The sequence below is a fragment of the Myxocyprinus asiaticus genome, chromosome 5 (genome assembly GCF_019703515.2).
Source record: "Myxocyprinus asiaticus isolate MX2 ecotype Aquarium Trade chromosome 5, UBuf_Myxa_2, whole genome shotgun sequence".
Lineage (NCBI taxonomy): Eukaryota > Metazoa > Chordata > Actinopteri > Cypriniformes > Catostomidae > Myxocyprinus > Myxocyprinus asiaticus.
In genome coordinates, this window is record NC_059348.1 from 40,846,198 (window position 1) to 40,872,334 (window position 26,137).

General features: G+C 37.3%; 2 protein-coding genes across 2 annotated transcripts; both read right to left on the reverse strand.

The window, feature by feature from the left end:
- Nucleotides 1-1,809: 1,809 nt before the first annotated feature.
- LOC127440658 (cerebellin-1-like) lies at nt 1,810-15,008 on the reverse strand. Its single transcript, XM_051697383.1, has 4 exons — nt 14,898-15,008; nt 13,412-14,008; nt 2,816-2,935; nt 1,810-2,717 (listed from the first exon to the last, which is right to left on the reverse strand). The coding sequence occupies exons 2-4, from the start codon at nt 13,706-13,708 to the stop codon at nt 2,520-2,522; spliced, it is 615 nt and encodes a 204-aa protein (XP_051553343.1). The 5' UTR covers nt 13,709-14,008; nt 14,898-15,008; the 3' UTR covers nt 1,810-2,519.
- Nucleotides 15,009-15,476: 468 nt separating this feature from the next.
- Nucleotides 15,477-25,787, reverse strand: LOC127440637 (E3 ubiquitin/ISG15 ligase TRIM25-like). The gene is made up of 8 exons (XM_051697359.1): nt 25,718-25,787; nt 22,480-22,976; nt 21,543-21,638; nt 21,138-21,374; nt 19,656-19,678; nt 19,330-19,475; nt 18,583-18,854; nt 15,477-16,241 (listed from the first exon to the last, which is right to left on the reverse strand). Exons 2-8 carry the CDS (start codon nt 22,969-22,971, stop codon nt 15,969-15,971), a joined length of 1,539 nt encoding a protein of 512 aa, XP_051553319.1. The 5' UTR covers nt 22,972-22,976; nt 25,718-25,787; the 3' UTR covers nt 15,477-15,968.
- Between the last annotated feature and the right edge of the window lie 350 nt (nt 25,788-26,137).

Consider the following 26,137-nt stretch of genomic DNA (forward strand, 5'->3'; position numbering starts at 1 on the left):
TAAAAACATTTGAATAATAATCGTATTAATCTAATCATTCTAGTGGTGAAGACAATTATTTGTATGGAAAGTTACAAAAAAAATAAATAAAAAAACTAATAATTCTGACAGTCATTTTGTTGAACCCTAATGAATGTTACCTTGCCAACAGAACTTACTTAATAATATAATTTGCAAAAGTTTTCTGTTAAGGGTAGAATAACGACACTGTACCACAGAATTTAAATTGAATGTCTGGCTTTAAGTATGTTCTGTTGTTGGAAGAAGAATTCAAAGAAGAACAATTTTCAACAGGTATGTCTCAAATTCTTTAAAGGAATGTTCCGGGTTCAATACAATTTATACTCAATTGACAACATTTGTGGAATAATGTTGATAACTACAAAAAATAATTTCCCTCCTTTTCTTAAAATAAATAAAAAATTTGTGAAAATCTGGGTTACAGTGAGGCACTTACAATGAAAGTGCATAGGGCCAATCCTCCAAATACTTATACTGTTTTTAAATTATAGTCACAAAATGTAAACAATATGTGTGATAACATGATTTTAGTGTGATAAAATAGCTTGCTAACCTTTTTTTATGAAAAGATATATCCAATTTTATAACTACGCTGCCATGACGACGTAACTGCGTAAACCCTAAAACCCTCAAACGACCATAAAAGCGACGATTTAAACAACTTTACAGCCCAAACAATACTCAAGTTTTACCAGAATAATTATTTAGTGCTTTAAAAATATTATAAGCTTCACATTTCTGCCTTTAAACCCTCCAAAAATCTGGCCCCATTCACTTCCATTGTAAGTGCCTCACTGACACCTTGATTTTTGCTGTTTTTAAAGAAAAGGAGGGAGAGTCAAAATTACATTTTGCGGTAATCAACATTATGCCACAAATGCTGTCAATTGAGTTTAACTTGTATTAAATATTCCTTTAAATGTTTTAAACATTTTATTGGAGTGTTTATTTATTAAATTACAGTGATATTGTTTTGTGCATATTGTCTAGCCACTGTATTTTGTATTTGATTTTGTTTGAATGTCATGCTTGCAATTATGAAACACATTTCAATTAACCATCAATAAAGTCTTCCGTTAACAATTTACCAATAAATCACCCTTTCCGTATAAAAAAAAGCAAAAAAAAAATTGAATCTAGAAACTGTCTAGGGTAACATATAAAGAATTTACTCTTACAACATTTTACACTGCACCACATTACACCTTGATTATTAGTACAACATACTGATATATATCTGTTACATCCACATAAGTATTTAGCATGATAATTTTTTAAGTATTATGAACAATAGGCTTTGATGTAATTATTGCTCTTTTTTTGCTCTCATTCTCTGTACTGTATCACCTGCTTTCTGTCACCACCAATATTCAGTGCATAATAACTTCCCTGTGCTGCGTGTGCTAATAAGTGTGTATGTGTTTGAGAGGGTGTTTAAACCAGTGTAGCATAACTTATTGATTCTGACAGCCCACCCTGCATGGGACTCCATAGGAGTGCAGTGTACACTTGCACGTCTGCTTGCCAAAAAACTCCATCTGCCTTTGCTCGACTGGTGGTACTGTGGTTTGTATCCGTTATCCATTATGCTAGGCTGCTATCTGTGGTGATTTATGGTTAACCGTGCCAGCTCTGATGCTGAGAGCTATATTTACAAACAGCTGCTGTTATAGGTGAAATGCCTCATTCAGAAAGGTAACACAGCATGAGGGAACAAAAAATGGAGAAGCTTCTCAAGTAGTGAATAACATATGACCAGTAGTACAAATCACAGAATGAAGAGAAATATTTGTGGTTTTTCAAAGAATAGTGTTTAATAAGACTTCTTTTTGCAAAGCTTGAGAATATACAGATACAGTTCAACAAGCAGGCAAACATGGACAAGAAAACAACAACCGAAACCTCACATGAAAATGAAATGCATAAATTAAAATATATTTTTATGGCAGTTATTTCTGTTCCATTGTATGTTTCTATAAAGGCCTAATATCTGAAATACATGACATAAATATAACTTGTAGTGGCATTTCCAAATAATAATCTTTTTTAATCTTATTCTAAGTTATATTTGATTTGAATAAACTTCTCATTGTCTGTGTTTGTCTGCCCTCAGCAAAAATAAAACACAGCAGAACATACATGATTACTGATTTCCCATTTTGTGGCATCTAGCACTTCTCATTATAGTTCACCCAAAAATGAAAATTCTACTATCATTTACTCCCCCTCACATTGTTCCAAACCCATATGACTTTCTTTGTTCTATCATGGAACACAAAAAGAGATGTTTGTGACTACGGCTGTCATTCTGTCTACAGTAACATTTCCATCTGTGTTCCACAGAAAGTCATACGAGTTTGGAACAAAGGCGAGCAAAACATTTTCCTTTTAGGGTGAACAGTCCCTCCATAGTGTAGCATATCCCCTCTATAGTGCAGAGTATGCAACCCATTCCCCTTTCTTCACCCAGCTCATCTCTTTCCCAACATGATCATCCTTTACAAGGGGAAGACCAGAAAGCCTGAAAAGGTAGAATACTTCCAGCCTCCCATCAAGTTGCCCCTCTCTAGTTTGAGGTAAGCCTTGTCCCCTCTCTCCATGATAACGAGCCCAGCATTAGTGGCTGCCTCCCGTGTCACATCTTGGTCTCCAGCAAAGGCTGAGATCATTGGCCATCCATTCAGCATCAAACTCACCTAAGAGGGAAAGATTATGAGAGACTCCTCTGTATTAACTTCACAACATAACAGCTGCTGTGAGCCTTTGCCTTGGAAAATACCATGACTTGATGTACCTGTATGGTTTGTCTGTTGTATGCTTTCACCACATGGAAATTGAAGCTGTACACCCCTCGCCTTGGAGCGAGGAAGATACTGCTCTCTTGGTCAAAATGACCACCCACATTCACCAAGATCTGACAAAAACAGATAGATTAAACAGACATACTCTAAAAACAATGAATTTCCATGACTTTTCCAGGTGTTTTTCATAACATTTTTAAAATAATTTTGATTTAGACCGATTTGTAAATTGATCACTTAGACTTTTGTTTCGACCAGTTCATTGAAAAGAACTGACTTAAAAGAGCGAACTAGGCAGATACCCCCTAATTATACATATTGAAAAACAATCCCTCAAATTTTAGACACACCTAAATTCCAGTTCCCCTAACACTGCAACATGAAGCCCATAAAACCCAAGAGTTGAAGCCTAAAACCAGTCCCTTTTGCCAGCTGGCTCTGAAACTCACAAACCCTCTAACAACTAACAAACACCAGTTTCAGACCAGCACTGCTAAACAAAACCAAATCAGAATAAACCAAATTATAAAAGAAAGCAAAAATTCATATTTGGACCATTGGGAAAATGAAAGTAAAAACCAAAGCAAATTGGAATGTTAATCGGGCCCTAAACAGAAAGTATAATCTAGCAGAATATCTCTACACTGTAAGAGATCCAAAACAGAGACAGATCCTCACCAAATACATAGAAAAGGGAGACACAGACAAACATGGCTTCCAAAGGAAGAACGAGTCTGTGCTCACTGTGACACTGGTGAGGTCGAGACAGAGACACACTTTCTCCTTCACTGTGAGAAATTTACTGAGGTGAGAGAGAAATACTTTGATAAACTCTCAAACCTCATGCCACAGTTTTCAAGTTCAGCAGAAACAGATCAAATGCAGGTGTTACAGGTGGAGGACAATCATGCATCAGTTGCAGCAAAATTCATTTTTGAAGTGCACACACTCAGAAATCAATCACTGCCTTAATGTACTTCGTTCACACTATTTAATTTTTTTTATGTTCATAATGTCTTTTTAAATGCTTATTTTATTTTATATTGTATAGTGTATACTGTTATTATAGTTTTTATTTCATTTTATTCATTACCTGGCACCTTATTTTAATTCTATTTTTATTGTTATTTGTTACTGTTTTATTATTATTATTTGTCTTGTCATTATCTGTTTTGTGTATTAATGCTTTGGCAATATTGTATGTAAACACAATCATGCTAGTAAAGTACTTTAAATTGAAACTGAATTGAAATTGAATTGAGAGCGTGAATGCGAGAGAGAGAGAGAGAGAGAGAGAGAGAGAGAGAGGAGAGAGAGAGAGAGAGAGAGAGAGATTTTTTTTTAAAGACTGCACAATTAGGGTGCTTCTAAAAGGGAAGGCTGCAGTCAAGCACCCTTAGTCTGCTGCTCTCTGTCAGAATAATCACTTAAGGACACGTGAACACGAAAACTGGTGCGGAGTATCAAACTCACAGAATGTATGAGAGTCCTAACTGCACGTCAATATGAAGAAAGCCAAATCCCGGACATTTATAGCCAATTTTGAAATCCCAGCCGGATGCTTTTTTCAGGTCCAAAAAAGAGGACATGTCTGGGAAAAAGAGGACGTATGGTCACCCTAGTATAGTGGCATCACTGCAGCATTTTTATTGTGTTTATTTGGAGTCCCACAGACACCCTACACCTACCCCTAACCCTACCTTACAACAATTAACCATGGTTTTATTACATTAACCATAGTATCACCATGGTAGTTTTCTAGTAAAATCATAGTAACCACAAAATTAAACATGGTTACTATTAACTACTATTAATAACATGTTACTATAGTAACACCATGGTTAATACCAGGGCCGTAGCTAGTGGGGTGAAAGGTGGAAACGATTCTAGGGGCCCACAGTTCCAGGGGGGGCCCCACAACAAATTCTAAACTGTATTTTTTTAAAAGGAAAGGGGCCCAGAGCAATATACAGTCAGGGGGAATACTTTGCTACAGCCCTGGTTAGTACATTAGAACTATATAGTTTCCACCAAAACACATGATTACTACAATATTACTACCAGGGCTCGAGTTGAGGGGGGCTGTGAGGAGTTGGCAACCACACAAAAAAAAAAAAAAAACTTTGACAACACCATCCACCTTGAATTATTGTTTTTTACAAATCTACCACGGTATTATAGGAAATATTAAGAGTAGAGACATGGGAGAAAGTATGTCAAAGGATGGGATTCGAACCCCGATCTCCAGCGTGACAACACATACACATACTGTCATTACACTCAGAGCTACAAAAGCTGCACATTAGGGTGCAGTTTGTCGTAAAATCCTGTGTTTCCACCAGACTATTGGAGTGCAAATAGTCACTTAGTTATCCAATCTCTTAATCCACTAAATGTCTAACCCCTTAACCAGTTTAATGTCTCTGCCCCTCATGAAAAATTCAAATACGCCCGCCTTCTGGGGGCCTGGGTAGCTCAGCGAGTATTGACGCTGACTACCTCCCCTGGAATCGCGAGTTCAAATTCAGGGCATACTGAGTGACTCCAGCCAGGTCTCCTAAGCAACCAAATTGGCCCGGTTGCTAGGGAGGGTAGAGTCACATAGGGTAACCTCCTCGTGGTCACTATAATGTGTGGTTCTCGCTCTCGGAGGGGCACATGTGAGTTGTGCATGGATGCCGTGGAGAATAGCGTGGGCCTCCACACGTGCTACATCTCCGTGGTAATGCACTCAACAAGCCACGTGATAAGATGCGCGGATTGACGGTCTCAGACGCGGAGGCAACTGAGAATCGTCCTCCGCCACCCGGATTGAAGCGAGTCACTACGCCATCACGAGGACTTAGAGCGCATTGGGAATTGGGCATTCCAAATTGAGGAGAAAAGAGGAGAAAAAATAAATATGTCTGCCTTCATTTGATCAGCAGTTGACCCCAAATAAATCTGTTCTGGCTGTCTTGAGTTTGGTCTGAGCAGTGGTGGGCAGAGTTAGTGTAAATAGTCTCTGCCAACAAGATGGGCTATTTGCATTTAGGGCGTTTTCACAGCTGGCTCGTTTGGAGCATTTGTTTCGGAACCTGGTGCGTTTTCTCCCTTGGTTTGGTTAGTTTAGGCATACATGAACACGGCAATCACACTCGGATCCGCACCAAAATAATCGGTCCGAGACCACCAGAACAAGTTTGTTTTGGACCGATTGCAAACGAACTCTGGAGCAGTTTGCTTGTGGTGAGAATGCAAACTGACCCAACGGACCAACGAACCAAACAATATCCCTATAAAAACAATGAACATAACTAAGGAATCTTTGGAGAAGACATCTGTAGATCAGCACTTCTCTGTAATTCATCATCAAAACGTGGATATAGCCTTTTGGCAACTATATTAGATATAATTGCACATTTAAAATAGAAGCTATTTTATAATTCCTGCGGTAATTTTAGTACTATTGTTTCTCTCTTTTGGATAGTGGCAGAACGCGGGTAGGATGGCGTAAGCAACATTTTGACAAATATAAAAACATTTTTAGCGGCTTTACTCAGATGTTTGTGTGTGTGTGTGTATGTGCGAGTGAGGGAGAGAGAGATCTGTGAGAGCAGGCACGTTTCAGTGGAGACAATGTTTTTTTTACAGGCATATCATTTTAATCGGTATATCAATGGATGAGCTTAATCCTGGAACAGCGAACAAACATAGTGACCAGTAAGGGGACATCTTGCTCACATGTGACTTTTATTGAAATAGTTTTGGTCCGTTTTGGAATGTTGTCTTGTGAAAGCGAACCGAACCAAGAAGAAAATGCAACATTGTAACAATTTAGTCCCCGTTTCGGAACAAAGCAAACGGTCTGAAAACGCTGGTGTAAATAGACACTCCGATAAATAATCATAAAACTTGTATTTATGAATGAACAAAAAAACAAAAACAAAACAAAACACAATTCCATATCTCGGGTGTTTTATGATCCAATAGCTTTCTGGTAATTAAGCAGTTATAAGAAAATATATACATTATTTTTTGCAATTTTGCCTCTTTAATTGCTGTTTGCTTGGGTCCCAAACAATTAGTGGTAATTTCTCTGTTTAACTGCTTTCAAATGCTGTTCTTTGGACTTTTTGGAGTGTTTTGGCAGGTGTCCTGAAAATATATGCTACCTATCAAGATATGCTACCAACGCTATATTTGCATACTTTTATGGTTGGGGTAGTGTTAGGGCTTAGTACAGCCTCACACCATATCACACTACATGATAGTTATGCTGGTAGCACATTCTGATGGGTATTATCTGCCTGACAAGATGGGCTACCTAGGTTTTTAACACATTTCATGCTGTTGTAGTACATACCGACAGATTCTCCCATGCCTTCCGACATGTGCTACCCATGTTTTAACTTTACATATTACTGTTTTTACTGCTGGTAGCACAGATTGTTAGAACACCGGCTTCAACCACACTTTTTCATCCCACATGGCACTGTACATGTTCAGTACTCAACTGCTCAGCTTAGAACTTTGAAAGGATTTTTTTCCGCCTGCCCTCAGACACTTATGAGTGGTGTAAACAATTCTGAATTGTACGCCGTCCACGTTATATACACGTTATATTTATGTTAAAGAGGACATATTGGACTTTTCACCGCTCGTCTCCGACTGGCATTCCTGCTATCTGGTCAAACACCCGGGCTCCCCGTAAATTTCCACATTCAAATCATGTAATTAATTGTGGAAATTTGAGATCATTGCCCATTGATCCCCATAATGGCAGCCACAAACTTGTGTCTTCAAATTTACACTGTGACTTGTTAAACTCTCGCACTTTAACAGGCAAATCATCAGTGGTTAATTACATGATCACTGACAAAAATCTGTATGCTTCTTCTTACTGAAACCTGGCAAGTGCCCAATGACTTCCTAAATTTAAACTTGCTTACACTGTCTGGATACACCAATTTTTCTAAACCGTGTCCTCATTGCAGCGGTGAAGGACTGGCTGTAGTTTGCCATGACTTGTGAGAGGATTAATATCTCTGTGACTGAGTTTCATGATGTCTTCTATTTTGAGTACTTAGCCTTGAAAATGTTTGATCATATATCATTGTCTGTAATCTTGATCTATCGACCTCCGAAGTCTCACCCTGATTTTTTCTCTGAACTTAGTGAGTTACTTACTATTTTCTGTGCTATGTCTTCATCTGTTATTGTACATGGTGATTTCAATATACATGAAAATACTGTGCAATCTAACTAGGGTGGCCATACGTCCCATTTTTCCCAGGACAGTCCTGTATTTAAGCACTTTTTCTAGTGTACCGACTTATTCTGAAAAAAAAAAAAAAAAAAAGTGTTTTGTCCCATATTTCCCCTCTCCTAAAATGTCTCTATCACCTATGCGGATTTCTCAGTCACATGAGTATTCTAATCAAAGGTAGCCAAGGATACGGTTTGTAAAACCAATAAAATCACACCATGTTATTTGAAGTACATGATTGGATTAGACTATCCAATCACAATCTCCTATCAATAGATGTCCAGTTAGTGAACTGATTGAAGAGTCAGTTTGAAAGAGCACACAGATGAAATTGCGGCTAGAAAAATGTCAAGGAAGTGTGCATGCACATTTAATGAGGATCTTCAAAGAGTTTAAATAAAAAAAAAAAAAAGGAGTCACAGACAGAGCCTAGTAAAGTGAGGTGTGAGATTTGTGGAGCTCGCTTTTCCATCGCCAATGGAGGCCGCACCGACATCGCACAGCATGTTCATACAAAAAAGCAAGTGGATGCTGCTAAAAGGAAGTGTGCCACACCAAGTGTTAGTGATTCTTTTGTGAAGCAAAGTTCCAAATCTGACAAGGTGTGCGCAAATGAAGGACTTTTTTCATTCTGTTGTGCATGGCCAGGGTTGGGAGGGTTACTTTTGAAATGTATACCACTACAGATTGTAGAATACATGCTGTAAAATGTAATTTGTAATGTATTCCATTAGATTACTCAAGGTCAGTAACGTATTCTAAATACTTTGGATTACTTCTTCAGCACTGGTAGATTTTTTCACTTGTTTTGACTATAAAAACTCTGCCAGTACAGTAAGACAAAATACACATGTTAAAAATACATTCTCTGAAAAACCTAAATATCTTATGCAGTGTTGTTTCTAAAACAAGATTAATCAAATTGATCTTGTTTTAAGGATTTTTAGATATTTTTACAGGAAAACAACAAAACAATTATTATCAAGAGTAAGAATTTTTGCCCTAATATTAAAGGTCTTACTAGAAAAAAGAAATTATGATCTAACGTGAATTTTCTTGATAAAAAAATATGATCGTGCCTGGTAACGTGCATGTAAAATGGCTAGAAATAGCATTTTAGCTTAGCGTAAAGATGACAATTTACACAAGGTTTATTTCTATTTTTTCTGCACCAAACTTACTTCTCTGTCTGCTCGTATGAATGTAACACATCATAAGAAAGTGTTTCACTGCTGCTCAAATGCACTTTGGATCGCATCATTTATATGTATAAATGTTTTCCATCTGAAAGGGCTAAATATTAAATTAAACAAATGACAATAAGATGCAAAGTAATCTCTTCAGTAATCAAAATACTTTTTGAATGTAACTGTATTCTAATTACCAATTATTTAAATTGTAACTGTAGTGGAATACAGTTACTTATATTTTGTATTTTAAATACGTAATCCCATTACATGTATTCCGTTACTCCCCAACCCTGTGCATGGCCATAGTTTTTGGTCGGCTGACTGCACTGTGAAATTGATCAAGAAATTGTATGATCCTAAATTTTCCTCTGCTCACACCAAATCTGAAGCTGTCGTATGCAATGTACTCGCATTTTTGCAGCTGGACTATCAGACATTGCTGCAGCATGGCAACACATGTTTTCTCTCTCTTGGTCCAGCTCTTGAAAGAATAATGCACATTTTCAATGGTCTGCATGCATACTTTCTTTCTCAAGAAAAATGCCAAAGTTTCTAAGAGACATTTTAGTGATCCTTGCACTAAACTTTGGATTGGCTTCACACTCAAGCAAACAGCCACTTTTAACCATGCACTGGAGATATTAGAGCAAGACCACATTTCAGCCATAGAAGTGGCTTTGCACATTCATGACCTGAGAAAAGTCTTGCAGGCCAGGCTGGAGGAATCATTCATACCCTCTTACATTAAAAAGCAGTTGGATGCCCTGATTGAAGCTGGTGACATGCGAGCATATGATTTCCTTTGTTCAGTGAGAAACTTTTATTCAGCATCGGTGGATTACCTCCAAAATTGGAGCTGCTCACTGGAGAACACAGAAAAACTTGTTTGGGGCCTACTGAGAGGCATCCCAGAGTGGAAAGACATTCAGAGCAGCCTTGAACACTTCTACTTCAGAATCCCTGCTCTCAGTTTGACTGACGAACCACACTCTTTGATGAATGGGCTTGCGCGAAAAAATATTGTCACTTGTCACATCACTGAGTGGAACATGAGCAAGACTGCCATGTCTGAGAGATGGACAGACATTTTTTGTGAGCTGGAGAGCAAGACCATCAACTTCGGAGTCTTAGCCAAGGTCGTTGAGTTTGTTTTATGCCTGCCTGGGACATCTGCATCTGTGGAGCATGTGTTGTCATTAATGAACGCAGCATGGAAACCAGATAAATCTCGACTCAGTGTAACAGTCATGAAGGCAATGCTTTTTGTACACCTTAATTTTGGACTGGACTGCTCTGCATTTTACAATAAACACAAAGAAAATATGCTGCCAGCGAAAAGTACAAGGTGACAACAGTTGCGGATGCAGATGCACCCTCTACTTCGCATTGATCTGTGCCTAGGTAAGGATACGTCAATTTCATTTTTGCTGGGAGGGGGCTGTCCCATTTTCCACAAGCAGGAATCTGGTCACCCTAAATCTAACGAACTTTTGTCTATATTGGAATGTTTCAATCTCATACACCATGTTGATTTTGCAACTCACTCCAGGGGTTATATACTGGATCTTATTTGTACATCTGGCTTATCTAATGTCTCTCTTTCTGGCTCTGACTTTGCTTTCTCTGACCACAAACTTTTAAACTTTAGTTTTCAAATATCTATATCATGTATAAAAAAATCTGCTTTCCTACCATAAATTCAGCTCTGTCAACCCCTCATCTTTCTCTGATTCTATAAGTGCTTCTCCTCTGTCAGACTCCTTATTATCTCACTCTCTATTAGAGATCTGTTATATCTATAATAATGCTATTTCTAGAGCACTTCAGAAGCATGCCTCTGTTTAGACTAGGATGGTTCCCTCCACTCACGCCTCACCCTGGTTCACTCCTGTCAACTTGACCCTGCTCCCACCTCTCTACTTAAAATGTGTGTCTCTGATATTTCACCTACCATCACACATTTGATTAATTGTTGTCTAGCCTCTGCCACAGTTCCAGCAGAAAAACTGCTGCTGTAACCCCCATTCTTAAGACATCTGGTCTTGATCATTTAAATTTGAATAATTAAAGGCCAATTTCAAATTTACCATTCCTAGCAAAATATTTGAAAAAGTAGTGGCCTCACAATTGCAGTCTTACTTAAATTCTAATGGTCTTTTTGAACCTTTCCAGTCTGGTTTTTGTCCATCACACAACACTGAGAATGCTTTTCTACGTGTGGTTAATGATCTTGTCTATGGATTCTGGGTCTACAAACATCCTAATTCACCTTGATCTAAGTTCTGCTTTTGACACTGTTTGCCATTATATTCTCATCTCTCGCCTCTCTGAAATTGGCATCACTGGTTCAGCTCTATCCTGGCTCACTTCTTACCTTACTGACAGAAAATATTTAGTCACTATTCAAAATTACAAATCTATCACTGCTCCTCTAACACAAGGTGTTCCCCAGGGTTCAGTTCTTGGACCATTACTGATTATTATTTACATGCTTCCACTTGGTGACATCATATGTAAACATGGCCTTCAATTTCATTGTTATGCTGATGACATCCAAATTTACCTTACCACCAGTTCTGACTCACTATCTCTTCCTGACTCACTCACTGCATGTATTAGGGACATCAGACATTGGATGTCTCTGAATTTTCTGAAACTCAATAACAACAAAACTGAAATATTATTAATTGGTTCCACTACTCAAGTAAAAAGAATGGACCTGTGCTTTTTTTATTTTCTCCCCTTTTCTCCCCAATTTAGAATGCCCAATTCTCAATGTGCTCTAAGTCCTCGTGGTGGCATAGTGACTCACCTCAATCCAGGTGGTGGAGGATGAGTCTCAGTTGCCTCCGTGTCTGAGGCGTCAATCCACAAATCTTATCACGTGGGATGTTGAGCACGTTACCACGGAAACATAGCATGTGTGGAGGCTTCACGCTATTCTCTGTGGCATCCATGCACAACTCATCACGTGCCCCACCCACATCGAAAACCACATTATGGTGACCATGAGGAGGTTAACCCAATGTGACTCTACCCACCCTAGCAACCAGGCCAATTGGTTGCTTAGGAAGCCTGACTGGAGTTACTCAGCATGCCCTGGATTTGAACTTGCGACTCCAGGTGTGGTAGTCAGTGACTTTACTTGCTGAGCTACCCAGGCCCTCGGACCTGTGCTTTGATATTGATGGGGTTCATATTAAGCCCTCCCCTTCTGTCCCTAATCTTGGTGTTTTATTTGACTCTTCTCTCTCTTTTGATTCTCATATTTCCTCTGTTGTTAAAAAGTCTTTCTTCCACTTACGAAATATTGCACAACTCCGATCTTCACTCACTCTGGCTGATGCTGAAACCTTGGTACATGCTCTGATCACCTTACTTTTTGATTATTGTAATGCCCTGTTTATCAGCTTACCCCCCCAAAAAACATTGCTAGACTACAGTATGTCCAAAATACAGCTGCAAGAGTCCTCACCACACCTTATTTAAGGCTTTAAAAGGTCTTGCTCCTGAATATTTGTCTGATCTGCTTCATTTTTATCTGCCTACTCGGTCTCTTAGATCTTCTGAACTTGGCCTTTTGTCTGTTCCTAGATCTCAATTGTCCACTGTAGGTGGAAGGTCATTCTGTGTTGTTGCTCCTAAACTATGGAATGCATTACCCCTTACTCTTCGTAATATTTCCTCTCTATCCACTTTCAAGACCCAGCTGAAAATGTATCTATTTGCAGTACACTTTCAGTGACTTTTTATTTTATTTTTTATGTATCTTGTATCGTTTATCATGTTATGAATTGTATTTCTCAATTGTACTTATTATAAGCAAACTTGAGCTTAGGAAAGGTGCTATATAAATAAAATGTCTTTTTTTTTTTACACTGTTCAAAAGAGAAAGGTTGAGGAATGCTAAATAGTTGTGGGCATAATAATAATTTAAAAAACGAAAAATGGATGAGGTACAGGGGGTGGATTGAGCTCTCGGGTCAGTAAAGACCTGAGGTATGCATTAAAGCTTTAAGCTGGTTAAGAAGTCTGGTAGAGACAATAGCAAACCAGCAACTGAAACACAACATATGCTGTTCACAAGCAAAGCTGGTCTTTTCAAAGAGCAGAATTACATAAGTGCATTTTTAAGTGGCAAGTTTGCTTACCTGGTCAAAGTAGATGATCATGGTACGGTTGCTCATGTCTGTGGGTTCATGGTTTGTTTGGCGAGTGGCGGAGAAGGCCACACGACCAGTACCTGAACGCACTGACATACCCAGTGCATTCCCTGCTGGCTCTGAAGAGGGTGTGGAGTCACAGACCACCAGGCATTTACCCTCAAGTACAATGGGCTCTGTGTCATTTTGCCCTCTAACCACTAGAGGGCCTATTAGCAGAAGTAGAGCTGGTATTAGCAAAGGAAGCCCAGCTTGCCTAGAGTGGCTACCAAAGCTTGGCAGCATTTTCTCAACTATTATTGTAATATCTCAGCTGAAATGAGTGGAAATGGTCCCTGTGATTTCGTCAAGTGAATTGTCTTCTGCAAACTGGAGGATCCACAAAAACTGAGCTGTTATGAACTACTATAAAAGTTATAGCTCTTTTCCTAGAGTAGGTTTTAAGAATGTCCTCACTGTTTGTTTCTATCTGTTTTCTGATGAAGATCTATTTCTGTGCTATTTTGTTAAATTGTCTGTAGAGGACCAAAAGCAAGGACATCTACAGGTTTTTCATCATTCTGAAAAAAATCCATCATAGACAACCTGTGAGAAGAGACATGGAGAGAGAGAGACAAGGTAAGAGACACAACAGGTACACTCGTGTGGGCGAGCAGGAAGAGAAGCAGTGAAGGATGAAGATGAGACCATGAGGTAACAGTTTGGATCCCTTTCAGCTGAGAGATGGAGCATCCAGGAGCAAGTGAGAGCAAGAGAGAAAAAAGGAGCAACTCCACTGAGAGACCATCTGTCTTTAACACACTCTCACTTCCCTCCTGACGTTCCACAACACGCAGTGACTCCCTCCCCTACACAAATAATCCATCCCTTTCCTTAGCTCCCACTTATTGGCTGAGCCTCCTCTCTCTCCTCAGTGCCTCGGCACACTACAACGGACAAAAATATGCAAATCCTTAAACCAGAAAATATATCTCTTAGTATACAGTAAGAAGTATATCTTTCAGAATGTGAATCCACAATACATTTATATTAGATTCTGATTGCTACGACCCACCTCATTGAATTACCATTCAAGTCATGTTTATAGTCTTTATGAAGCATTGACATTTACAAAGGTCAACTTTCTTTGTGGCTGACCTTGAGGCAAACCTCATTTCTTGTGCACTTTTTCCATGAGAACTAATTCTGTTCTTGCATACACTGTGCTTTGTTCACAAACTGACAGCATCATTCTGTTAACAAAACTTCCCTTACTTATTCACCATTTTCATTTTAGTAACTTGAAATCCCTATTTTAAGTATTTTCATATTTCAGAACTTTTCCAAATGTACACTTTTTATAGCACTTAACGGTAATCTTAAACTCCAAATTACTATATCACTATACAACTTAAGGGAAGTGTCTTCCCTTGAAGTAACACAAGGTGAGATGAAGTTCTAAAGCTTTTGTAATAACAGAAAATAGTGAAATCACCTGTGTGATGTAGTGGGACATCCCTCATTTTCCCAGGTGCAATGATTGTGAGGTGTCAGAGATTCTGCAGGACTATGATCCTGACAGCATATAGGTCTCTTTCTACTCATTCTGTCTTCTAAAGACACTCCCCTCCCCACTCCACCAGTGTCACCTCTCTCTCTCACTCTCCCTCCCTCTCTGTAATAATTCTATACATGTAATCTTTATTCATGCGAACAGCATGGCAAAAATTGCATTTGTGGCTGTAAGTGATGGCATTGAGCCCAAGTCATGTAGTAAGTGCATAATGTAAATGGAAAAGTAAGCTTAGTAATAGCAGGCATACAGAACATAACAGGAACAAATACGACCCAGCATCACGCAAAATTTGACTGACTACCGATCACATGCATCAAAGACACAAGACACACAAAAAAGGTAATACAGTAAAAGGAAAACTAAAATAAAACAATTTTCACAAATATACAAATACACAAAAAGAAAATAACTTTATATACACTAAGAATTAATACTTGCAATAGCGTAGATTTTGAAAACAAAGTACTTTATTGCTGCACTGTTTTCGAATGTGCTGACAGTGCTGACAGTGATGCTAGATGCTGGTTCTAGATTATAAGGAATGGCTGCTAAGTCTGAAAACATGAAAATAGCATATATGTTGGATCTCAGTGCTTCTTAAATGTATAGCATGCTCAAAAATGAATACCTTTGTAGTAGCTCTCAAATCGTGCTTGAACATATTCATATTTGGCACATGAAAATGCGTGTCATATTTGACAACAATGATGCCTTACACCATTGGTTTCATGTGTCTTGTAACCCATCACGGTGCGCTAAGTTTTAATATGCACAAGTGAAATGAAATACGAGAACTATGGTGGAGGGCAACATTTTGTTTGTGGCTAATTATACATAAAAATGTTGGTCATGCTTGAAATTAACACCAAGGTCTACTTTTTGCAGGTCAGTGTGTCATCTATCATTACTGTACCATTTAGAGACATAAAGGTCTTCATAAAATTAATGTTTCACAAGTCTATTCCTGTCTCGACACAAATATGAGTTCAGTCATATTTTCTTGAGGATGGTGACCTTGCTGTTCAGCTCTGGTTTGTAGAGGCCAAAGCCCAGGCACACGGGCTGGGTGAAGATGGTGTTGAACTTGTGCAGGGGGAGCAGGGTGGAAGATGGTCCCACCTCTGAAAAGGTAATTGAGCCAGAGTCATAGTCCAGGGCAACTGCTAAATGGTTGCCAATCATTTTTGTGGAGAGGTGTGTTTTCCTTCGGTTATGCCAGGCAGCAAGTTTCCTGTCATGCTGCTGTGTCAGACTCCAGGATATCTAGGTCATTAAGATAACCAGGGAGTAAATTCACAATGTGGTAATTTAATCAATCAGCAATACACAGAAACACAAAACTGGACAGAGTGGATTTCAAAAGGCAGATGCTATTTGCACCCTGGTGCAAATAATGGTATATGCTATTTACACCCCAGTGCAAATAGTGGCAGATATTATTTGCACCCCAACCCTGGTGCAAATAATGGTAGATACTAATTGCACCTTGGTGCAAATAGTATCAGAAACTATTTGCACCCATATTTAAACACTAACATACAGTATGGGCATCACTGTAGTGTGTTTATTGTGTTTATTTAGTGTCCCACAGACACACTACATTAACCCCTAAACCTAACCTTAACCCTTGTGCGCTATTCAGGTCTTTTTGGACACATTTTGTTTGTTTTTTTCTTTAATAAACATTGTATCCTTTATCTGAGTTTTACAAGACTTGGTGACTTTTCCTCCACTAGCTACCTGAACACACACACAAAAAAAATCTGGACTTGATGTGATAAGTCTAAGGGGTCGTAAAAAAAAAATAAAGCAACACTTATGATGTTCCGGGTCATTTTTGACCCACCATAGGAAATGAATGGGAAATATGCTTTTGTCAAATAAAATCAATAAATCAGACACAATGTAAAACACAACCACACATAAATGAAGGGGTGAAACTATAAAACATCCACAATGCAGAAAACACATGCACGCACACCCACACACACATACAGGTTTGTTTTGACTTCCATTGATTCCATATCAGGCTATCAATATTTTCTATTTTCAAACTCTACCCCTAAACTGTACCATCACACAAACATGTGCACATCTCTAGATTTTTTTTCTTTTTTCTGACGAGGACATTTGGCCTTCACAGGGGTAGACAAACCTGTCTACATATACCAAACATACCACACAGGTCGAAGTCGGAGTCTGACACCTGTGTGACAAAGTTTATGCTAGAATTTTGATGTTTGAAATAAATGACAGGTAACAAAATAATAAATCGAATGGGAAAAAGATTGGGATAAGATGTGGATTTGAACCACGGTCGCTAGGATAACAGTACACATTCACATACCGTCTTTACACCCCACACCACTGCAGCGACATCTATGTTTAGGTTGTTGTATATTTCTGTGGTTCCACCAGACTATTGGGGTGCAAATAGCTGCACTGTGTGGCAGATGCTATTTACATCGGTGTGCAAATATACACTGCAATGTTTTTTAAATGGGCTGCGCCTCTGTAATTAAATGGTCAGAACAACAAAGAACATGTTAATTTAAGGCTGGTTTTTACATAATTTGATTTAAGGCTGTGATTTTACATAAATCAACAACTTCTTAACACAATAACAGTAAAAAGCACAAACCATTGTCATAGTGGTACAACATGGAAGCCCATTTCCACCACATAAAAAAAAAAAAAAAAGAGTTTTGGTAAGTCATAATTAAGAGATACGCTTTGATAATTTTGAGATAAAAAAGTCATTATTTTGAAATAAAAGTCAAAATTATGAGACACAAAGTCATAATGAGACAAAAAGTCATAATTATGAGATAAAAAGTAAAATTTATGAGATAAAAAGTAATCTCATAATTATGATGTAGTATGTCACATTATTTAGTAACTTATAATAGCGTCTCATAATTGTGATACAGTATCTCAAAATTATGACCATGCATCTCATTATTTTGATTTTTATCTCATAATTTTGATTTTTGATCTCATAATTATGACTTTTTGTCTCAAATAATGAATATCTACAAATTATGAATTTGCATTTCATAATTATGACTTATCTCAAAATCATTCATTTGAAACTCTTATTTATGACTTACAAAGCATGATTTTTATTTATTTTTTATGTGGCGGTAATGGGCCGATGTGGCCAGTCAAACAGTAATCGACAATATTTTGGCGCAAATTCATCTGTCACTTATTAGATGCTAGCTAAATGAGGCATATGGCAACATGGGCATGTTGCATGACATACCCTTATCCTCAAAAACCATGAACAAATCTATGTAAGGTAAAAGAAATCACACGACAGTAAATTTACAGATTACATTACTTGTATGTTGATGTGGATAAACATGCTTTGTGCCAACCACAATGTGTTTTGTACAGTGAATTATTGGCTTCATAAATATACTCCCTTAAAAAATAACTTTTTGTTTATGTTTGTGCACTATATTTTTTGAGTACTGTCTTGGGTCACCACTTGTCCAATGCAATCTGTGTCTTAAAGCAAAACCAGCTGAGAACCACTTATGTAGAAAACAACTGGGTGGACTATAAGAAATGGAGGTGGTACATTGTGGTGATACTCTACCATGTTGCAGCCAAAGGCTGTGCCCTCTTTAGATTTTCTCCCAATGCTGTGGTAGGTCACTGCTATATCCCAGAAACCCTCTACTTCCAGCTCCCAGTAGTGTGTTCCTGAAGAAATTATCTGACAGGAGACCACCTGAGACCAGTGGTCAAAGCGATCAGGATGATCAGGGACAGATAAACGGGTTTTGACCCTCATCACTGACCGTAGATCATCAGAGATATTTAGGAGAGGATGAGCTGAGTTTTTGTCCATTGTTAATGGGCTACTTACTGAAAAACAAAGAAGGAGAAACTGCAATTAGAGATTAAGCTACAAGATGGCACTACTGGAAAAGGTACATTAAGCAAATAAAAACTGATTGTGTAAACAGTTAAAGCACACTGGAACTCAAACTTGGGCCATCTGAGAAGGGACAGTCGCCACATCAAACTATAGTAAGATTTATGTTGCTCATAAGCTCAAATTGTCCTGGTGGCCAGTTCCCAACATTACCCAAAAATGAAAATTCTGTCATATTTTACTCACCCTCAAAATTATACTCAGTCACCATTCATTTTCATTGTATGGTAACATGTTTAATGAAAGTGAATTGTGACTGAGGATGTCATTCCATCTGACATCACCTTTTGTGGTCCACAGAAGAAAGAAAGTTAAACAGATTTAGAACAACATCAAAGTGAGTGATTAATGATTTTTTTTTTTTTTTTTTTTCAGATTAAGGACTGTGTGAATGAGGATACTCACAAAGATCTCTCTTGAGTTCAATTAGGCAGCGCAGGGTCTCAGCTATGAACTCTCTGTATTTATTTTCCACATTCTCAAGGACGCGTTTCTTATCCATGCTTGGCTGAGCTGGCGTGAACAATGGTGCGTTGAGATCTGCCTCCATCCTGCAAGGCAGAATAGTGAGACTAATACACAGTAAAAAGAAAATGCTCTCTTCATTTTGCTCTCTTCATTTTGCTCTCTCTACTTTAAAATACAATCTAATATACAACTGTTCTCACAAATCACAAGATTTGTTTACTATGACACCCACTAAAATAATAACAGTTTATCTGAAAACTTACTGTGAATCCTTTGACTGAAAAGCCTATGAAACAAAATGATAAAAGTTTATTTAACCCTATTATCTGTAAATGCCTTTGGTTTTTACTCTCACAAGCCGAGAGCATAATAACTGCCAAGTTATAAGGAAGCAAAAGAGGTTGACAAAGACAAAAGCTTATTATTAAGGTGAGGAGTTATCAAGGATCAGTATAACATCTTCTGTGATGTTGGCTTGACAAAGCCTTGTGTGAAAGTTTAAACAAGTTTTAATTCTTTAAAGTTTGATGGTTATACAGACATTACAGTGGCAAACAGCCAGCTCGCTAGCTAGACATAATCAAACACTTGTTCACCTAGTGGTTCTCAACCCTGTTCCTGGAGCCAACACTGCACATTTTGTATATCTCCCTTTTCTGACACACCCGATTCAGGTCTAAGAGTCTCCACTAATGAGCTGATGAGTTGAATCAGGTGTGTTTGATTAGGGAGATATCCAAAATGTGTATTGTTGGGGGGGCTCCAGGAACTCTTAAACCCTAAACCCTTATTAATGGACTTTTGTGGGTTTGCTCGCATTTGAATTTGTGAAATTTGGAGTTTGAATTAACGAGCCCATTCTGTTGGCCCATCTGAACATTCTGTCAATTTAAGTCTATGTAGTTTTACATTTTTAAATGTCCAATCAATGAGAAAAGTTTGGTGGATGTAGCTTGAAACCTCTAAGACAAGGAGGAGTTATACATTTTGGTCTTGGTTTAGGGATTTTGAAAAAACCCTAAACAAAGTTTGTATAAAACAGATTTTTTTTTTTTTTTTTTATCCCCACAATTCGCCTGTTTTTAATTTCTGATTTCAAGTGTTTTCACTCACATTATTAATGTGATTCTTCACAGAATCGAGATGACTGTTTTTTTGTTGACAGTGTCTCAACTTGTGTAGATGTCATGAAGTGATGGTCCGAGGTTTGTTATGTTGATATCATTGACTTTGAGTAATGACAGCCAACAACTGCACAACTTGAGCCTGAAATTAATTTTTACCCCAAATGACACTTAAATGGTTGTTGTTTTTCGTGTTCTGAATCACTTGTTTCGGTAGTTTTGACATTGCGTCTCGAGACCAGAGACAGAAAATAGTCAATTAGAATCATCATGGCGCCCGCCCAGTGGTTTCTCAGGAAAACTTTGGATAACAGAACGTTAGCATCGTCAAGCCATTGGTTGTCTGGCTTGTTGAGATGCTCAGTAAAAACAGAGCAATGCTTTGAAAGTGCAACAGAGCCACAGTATTTACTGTACACTTTTTGGGGAAATCAACCTATGAATGGCTTACTAATATTTATCTTTGCATATTAATCAACATTTTATTAATTTAAACTTTTGTATTTTATGTGACATAATAAAGCTTTCATCTTCAAAAATCAGGCCTTACGATGCTCTTTCTGGTATATAATATTGCATTCTGTTATATTTTTATTTGTTTCCTGTGTGATGCTCACATACCCAGATTAACAGGAAGGGGTCGCTCTCTTCAAGCAGGGAGCCTAGTAAACGATGGATGCTTTCAGTCTGCTTTACATCCTCTCTCACCCTGCTACAGTCCTTCTGCACCCTCTGTATGGCCTGCTGTCTCTCCTGCTCAGTGATGTTCGTTACAGCTGACACCAGTCTGCTCACCTGAGCCTGCAGGGCTGAACCCATCTGTAACACCTGGGAGACATCACTTATAGAGGAGTCCTGCTAAAAACACACAGAATAACAGAATATGAGGTGCATTCATATACAGTTCTTACACAAGGTATTTAGTTGTGAAATCCTGTAGTCATTATACTTAACGATATACAGTACATTTAGTTTGCGAATAATTAGTATGATTGTATATGAGACAACAATGATGCCTGAACTTACTATAATGGTGCGACTAGAGTTCTGATGTTCTTGAAGCATCCTTTCTCCTTGCTTTACTTTCTCCTCTGCTTTCTGGAAAAGGCTTTTTAATTTGACCTAAATATATGAAGGATTGGTGTTTATTATTATTTATCTTCGGATGATTACTTCACCCACAAATGAAAATGACATCATTATTAACTCACCCTCATGTTGTTCCAAACCCGTATGCGTTTTTTTTTTTTTTTTAGTGGAACACAAAATGTGACATTTTTGAAGACTCATAATGACCACATCTGTCAAGTTGAAAAAAAGCACCAAGAAAGTATCATAAAATAAGTCCATATGACTTGTGTGCTACATTCCACTATATTATAATCTTCTGAAGCCATATGATAGCTTTGTGTAAGGAACAAACTAAAATCTGAGTAGTTTATCACTAATAATCTGCCCCTCCACCATAGCTTATGTCTAGCCCGTGTTTGTGTGTCCAGAATTTAAAAATTGCGGGTTTTACATATAACAACCAAGAACGTTTTGCCTTTCTTTTGGAGTTTTGGACACAAACGCAGGCACAAGCTTCAGTGGAGGGGAAGATTATCAGTGCATTATACTCAAATTATAGCCTGTTTCTCACAAAAAGCTATCGTATAGCTTCAGAAGATGTGGAATATAGCGCACAAGACATATGGATTAATTTCATGTTGCTTTTATTTTTTTTATTGTTGGTGTTTTTTTGTTTTTTGTTTTTTTAGGGGCTTGACGGACATGGTCACTATGAACTACCATTGTATGGAAAGAACTACTTGAAGATTCTTCAAAAATTTCTGCTTTTATGTTCCACAGAAAAAAACAACAGCATATGGATTTGAAATGGCATGAGGGTGAGTAAATAATGACAGAATTTTCACTTTTGGTTGAACTACACCAACTGTTTATTATAGACCTAATAACTCACTTTGTATTCCTCCTCCACTTTTTTCACCCCTTTGACCTGGTGTTGAGTATGCTGCCCTTCCAGAATGCAGTCTGTGCAGACATACTCCCTGTCATCCTTGCAGTAATACCAGAACACCTCCTGATGGGCGGGGCACCTGCGGCGTGATATGTCACTAAGCGGCGCTACTAGGAGGTGATTGTTGTAAGCGGGACGCTGCAGATGTGGCCGCAGATGCTGCTCACACAGAGAGATCTCGCAGCGCAGGCAGGTCTTCACTGCGGGATACACCTGAGCCTTATCACCCTCCTCTGGGCAGCAGTCACAAACCACCACTCCCTGCTCCTCCAGACACTGTGGGCATAAAAATCTTCCACTGCCAGAACCAGCACTCTGGGCCCAGGCCTCTCGCACACAGGTCGGACAGAAGCTGTGGCCGCAGTGAAAGGGTTGAGCTCGGCTGAATAGGTCACGACACAAGGGACAGGTGTGCTCTTCCTCCATGGACCCCATGGCAACTGCAAAATTATATATACGGTGGAAACATGTTTATGGGCAAAGAGTGAAATCATTACAGGAGGTGTTTTTAAGATTGTTGATGCTTTTTACATACAATCACTTTTTACAAAGTGAATGAGGACTGAAGCTGTCAGTACCTACAGTAGCATTTTGCTTGACATCACTTTTGTGTTTCACAAAAGAGGAAAAAGTAATATGTTTTAGAATAACATAAGAGTGAGTAAATGCTGAAAGATTTTTCATTTTTGCGAGAACTATCCTTTTAACTGTCCACAAAACTGACAAGTGTTACCTGAGTGTTGCTCATTTACTCTTATAACATAACATAACATGATACAATATGTCACCAGAAGCAAGGCAATCATAGTTGATGTGTATCACTGTAAAAAATCCAACTTCAATTTTGTCTGATAAATTCAATTTTAATGCTCAGTTTGATCATTTATACTCAGTCCTGAGGAGGCCATTTGTGGCAGAACAATTCCCCTATTCCAATATTTTCTAATTGAATATATAATGTATTTATGATATGTAAATATTGATAAGCAATATTGTCGTCAGGATGCTGGTTTGTATATTATTATATATTGACCTTATCTTAATAATTGATAGTTTGTGGAAACATTGTGAACCTACGTGAAATGGAAACTTCAATTTAAAAACTGTGATTTCGACTATATCTGAGTTGAAATCACATCTTGGATATCTTTAGTAATGCTATCCAGTTGTCATAAACATCTGTTAAAGTAATGGAAAGGTCTTGAAAATGCATGGGTCAAAATTTGTGGGAACCTTGAAAGGCTAAGCAATATGAACTTCATATTGTTGCATCTGCTACTGAGCATGCCTACTGGAGAAGCATTGTGGCTGAAGGCAATACCCACAATCCCTTGCGCTTGAATTTATTTAAGTCTGTTTGGCCAAAGTGTGGTGAATTATGAGGACATGTATATGATTGGTAAATAATCTGTTTTGAATAAGTAGATTTTTTAGTGCTTTGAATGTGTTTCAAATGATGTTTTGCTGTAAAAAGTTGTTTTGTTTAAAGTCACCAACAGGGAGATTTGTGTTTGCTTTGATAAACTTTCTTCAGTTAGAGAGTTAACATAATTTTTAAAACATTTAAGTACTTGTTACTTACTCTAACTTGTAAATTGGACCAACTATTTGTCAAATTGGTGTGGCTATTTTATGATCTTGTGTAGAAATGTAGATCTGCTTAATGAATAATACATTTTTGTATTGCTTTCAAGAATACTGAGAGAATTATAGACAGTTTATAGACTTAATTATTATTAATATTTTTGAGCTTGCTGAACTTATTGTTTTGAGTTCATGAAACTTACAATCCAACCTGAATTGTTAACTTGGTACAACTAATTTGCCTAAAGTTGAGCAAACTCAAAAATGCATTGCAGCCGGTTGCTTTACTTTATAAGATTACTCAACTTTTTATTGTTTACAGTAATTAAATTGAATGCCACAGGGATTAAAGACCTATTCAGCACAAACTAAGCCTAGCTGTTAGTTAGGTTAATCTGTTTCCTGATAAACTACTGTATTTATAGACAGCTGTTCCATTTGACTAACTAATAAATAAGGTCTCTTATAGATCTTGATTAAAGTTAGTTAGATCTTAAATATGTTAATTTCTAACGAATTGGTAACACTTCACAATAAGGTTGTATTTGTTAACATTACTTAACTACATTAGTTAACATTAACTAACAATGAACAATACAATTACAGCTCTTATTAAGAGCTGGGCTGATGTTAATTTTAACATATTGTAATGTATGTTTAAAATCAGTAGGTGTATATGTTAACAATAGTTAATGCATTATTAACTAACAACACTAACTAACAATAAACAGTTTACACTTTATAATAAGGTTACATTTGATAACATTAGAAAATGCATTAGGTATCATGATTCATGAACTAACTATGAACAACACATTTTGTACACTATTTATTAATCTTTGTTAATGCTATTTAATAAAAAATACAACTGTTAATTGTTCATTTATGTTAGTTCATAGTGCATTAACTAATGTTATCAACTTTGATTATAAAAAAGTGTTAGTATATGTTGAAATTAACATTAACGGTAACACTTTACAATAAGGTTCCATTTGTTAACATTAGTTAACAACATTAGTTAATATGAACTAACAATGAACAATACGTATTAAGCATTTCTTAATCTTAGTTAATGTTAATTAAAACATATACTAATACATGTTTAAAATCAAAAGTTATATTAGCTAACATTAGTTAATGCACTATGCACTAACATTAACTAACACTGAACAGTTGTATTTTTAATTACTAACATTATTTAAGATTAGTAAATGCTGTTGAAAATATATTGTTAATAGTTTGTTCATGATACCTAATGCATTAACTAATGTTAACAAATGGAACCTTATTGTAAAGTGTTACCACATTAACCAAGATTAAGAAATGCTGTAAAAGTATTATTCATTGTCATGTTAACTAATGTTGTTAACTAATGTTAACAATAGTAACCTTATTTTAAAGTGTTACCCTAAAGTTTTCCCTGCTGGCAATACCAGATCCAGACAAATAGAATCAAGAGATCAACCTCTCAGTGGCCTCCCATCCTCAATTACTGTTGTTCATAGTTAGAATTAGCCAGCAAATGTTGAACTCTTAACAACATATACAACATATAAGCTCTACAAGATTGAAAGAGGAAAAATGGAATCACACTTACCTTTTATGTTTGCTGCAACGTGTGAGTGACTCAGTATACTGTAACAGAATCCAGAGTATGTGCGTGCATGTGTGGCAGATGGCTTCTTAACCGGACTGTCTGACCTCTCATCACAGAGCACTGCTAAGCCATCACATGATCTGTAACAGAAGGGATGTGAGGTGAGTGCATGTGAATAAGGAATTTTAAGTCAAATTATGGTAACACTTTACAATAAGTTTTTGATAGTTAACATAATTATGTATTTTATGTATCATGAACTAACAATATTTTTTACAGCATTTATTAATCTTAAATAAATGTACAATTGTTTAATGACAATTCATTATTGTTTGCTTATGTTAGTTTATAATGTATTAACTAATGTTAATGTACAACTTTTAATGTTAAAAAATGTAGTAGTAGGCATATGTATTGAAT